The 2,500-nt window shown below is 34.7% G+C and overlaps 1 protein-coding gene across 8 annotated transcripts in view; it reads left to right on the top strand.

Moving 5' to 3' along the window:
* LOC122253206 (cartilage acidic protein 1-like) overlaps positions 1–2,500 on the top strand; it is a 14,785-nt gene that overhangs the window by 920 nt on the left and 11,365 nt on the right. For 7 of the 8 annotated variants that reach the window (XM_043016092.2, XM_043010040.2, XM_043016089.2 and 4 more), the window contains exon 2: positions 804–874. In XM_043016092.2, coding sequence (XP_042872026.1) covers positions 843–874 — 32 coding nt within the window. In that variant the 5' untranslated portion in view covers positions 804–842. Of the gene's footprint in view, positions 1–720; positions 875–2,500 lie in introns of all 8 variants that reach the window. The other variant, XM_043010037.2, reaches the window with a different exon arrangement.

Below are 2,500 nucleotides of genomic sequence, written 5' to 3'. Positions count from 1 at the left end.
CATATATTGATCTACATAGATATACAGTAGAATGTTTGTTACTATTGTAGGTAAATACAGATGTTATTCATATTTCAATGGATTTTCCATGTTCCTTTTATCATGCAATGAACCAGGAGATAGAATGAAGAATAAAGGTATGCAGTGTATGGAATTATAATTAATTGTGTAACTTACTAACAAATGCATTACAGCTTTAATTCTATCAAATTATTGCACATTATTCTTTTTCTCAGTTTTATTCATGTTATGCACCGATCATTATATACTTAACTGTACCGCTCATGCATGCAGTGCCAAATCATAATTTGTTGTACCTTATTCCAACTTTGTCATTATTTCTAAAATCTTATCCTTTGTGTTTAGTCTGTAGTCTGTTGGTCTTTGGAATTTGCTGTTTACACTAATAGTGGATATATCTCAATCCCTAATAATTATCACCAGCCGTCATTACACTAATTTTTTATTTTTGCACTTCAAATTTGTAATTTATCTGAATAAGTATTTCTCTTTATCTTCTTTTTCTTGTATTTTTATCCCTTTATTTATTAATACTATTAATAATTTATTTTTGTACCAACTAACAGTCTTCTTTTTCTTCTTAGTCTTCTCACTTTACTACTTTAGCTTCATTTCTTCCCCCATTTCTCTATTCTTCAGTTTACGTACGTCAAGAAATATATGGACAGATGAACTAACCAGAGTTTCACTTCTTTTCAGGTGTAGCGCAGTTTACAGTAACAATGTTGTCAGTGGGTGTACTAATCTACTTGGCTTTCCTCTTTACCGGACATACCTCACAGGCTCAGAGAGGCTTCAGTTACAACGTGCCTGGTACAAAGATGTTCACTGACATCACTCAAGAAGTGTTCAGGTATGAATTGTGATTTGCTGAGATGCTTAGATTATTAAGGATTTCTTTTTTAATTTGTTATTTTATATTTATGTATTTATATGCATGTAGCAATGTAAACATGTATATAGATGTATATGTGTGTATACTTATATGTGTATACATATATTTATATACATATATTTATATACATATATATACATATACAAACATAAATATACATATATAATCATATATATACATAGATACACATATACACATTTATATACATATATACATATACACATATACATATACTTAAACTTATACTTATACTTATACTTATACTTATAATATACAATTATGTATACATTTATGCAGACACACACACACACACACACACACACACACACACACACACACACACACACACACACACACACACACACACACACACACACACACACACACACACACACACATATACACAGACACATACATATGTATTTATATACACACACATATGCATGTACATATACATATACATATACATATACATATACATATACATATACGTATACGTATACGTATACAGTACATCCATCCATCCATCCATCCACATATCCATCCATCCATCCACATATCCACCCATCCATCCATCCATCCAACTATCCATCCATCCATCCACCCAGTTTCCCACCCACCCACCCACCCACCCATCCATCCAACTATCCATCCATCCATCTATCCATCCATCCATCCTTCCATCTATCCATCCATCTATCCATCCATCCATCCATCCATCCATTCACCCAGTTACCCATCCATCCACCCACCCACCTACCCATCCATCCATCCATCCATCCATCCATCCATCCATCCATCCAACTATCTATCCATCCACCCAGTTACCCATCCATCCACCCAGTTACCCATCCACCCACCCAGTTACCCATCCATCCATCCATCCATCCATCCATCCATCCATCCATCCATCCACCTAGTTACCCATCCATCCACCCACCTATCCATCCATCCATCCATCCATCCATCCATCCAACCATAGCAAATAAAACACACAAAACCCCCCCCAGAAAATCATGAGAATGTAAGGAAGGTGTTGATTTTAGTTGTGCAATAGTACCACTCTTACCAGCTCTCAGAAAAAAGGGAATCTAAACAAAAAGATTTTTTTGTTCAAAGTCGGACATCAAAAGTCTAAGTGAAGTTAAAGGATTATTAGCCTTTGTCCAAATATCAACGGGCATAGAGGTAGTGACTAAATGCCAGGCTCCCATGTGGTTGTATGTCATATTGTGATCATTCAAGCACAGATCTAAACACTTCAAGCGGATTTTGGTTTTTAAGATGACCAATTTGATGATGATAAAGGGTTTGTCTAGTCACTAGCAATAGCATTACTTCCTTCTTCTTTTTTTTATTTATATATTCCAATATCATTCATTCAGGTATTTGTTACCTTTCATTAACTGAATTCACCGTTTCTTTTTTTTTTTTTAACGTCAATCCATTAATTTATGGAAGAAGTAATCAGGAGGGCATTGGATTTTTCATGTCTTTGATGAGAGCTTGATGTACCAAATCATTATATTATTGGACCGTGGGTAGTGAATAAGTTTGAAGCTACAGTTGCAAATTGCTCAAAGT

Source organism: Penaeus japonicus, unplaced genomic scaffold, assembly GCF_977035675.1.
Source record: "Penaeus japonicus unplaced genomic scaffold, GWHDUDI00000001_assembly GWHDUDI00000013, whole genome shotgun sequence".
Classification (NCBI taxonomy): Eukaryota; Metazoa; Arthropoda; class Malacostraca; order Decapoda; family Penaeidae; genus Penaeus; species Penaeus japonicus.
Note: the sequence above shows the minus strand (reverse complement) of the source record. Positions and strands in the feature narration are given on the sequence as shown.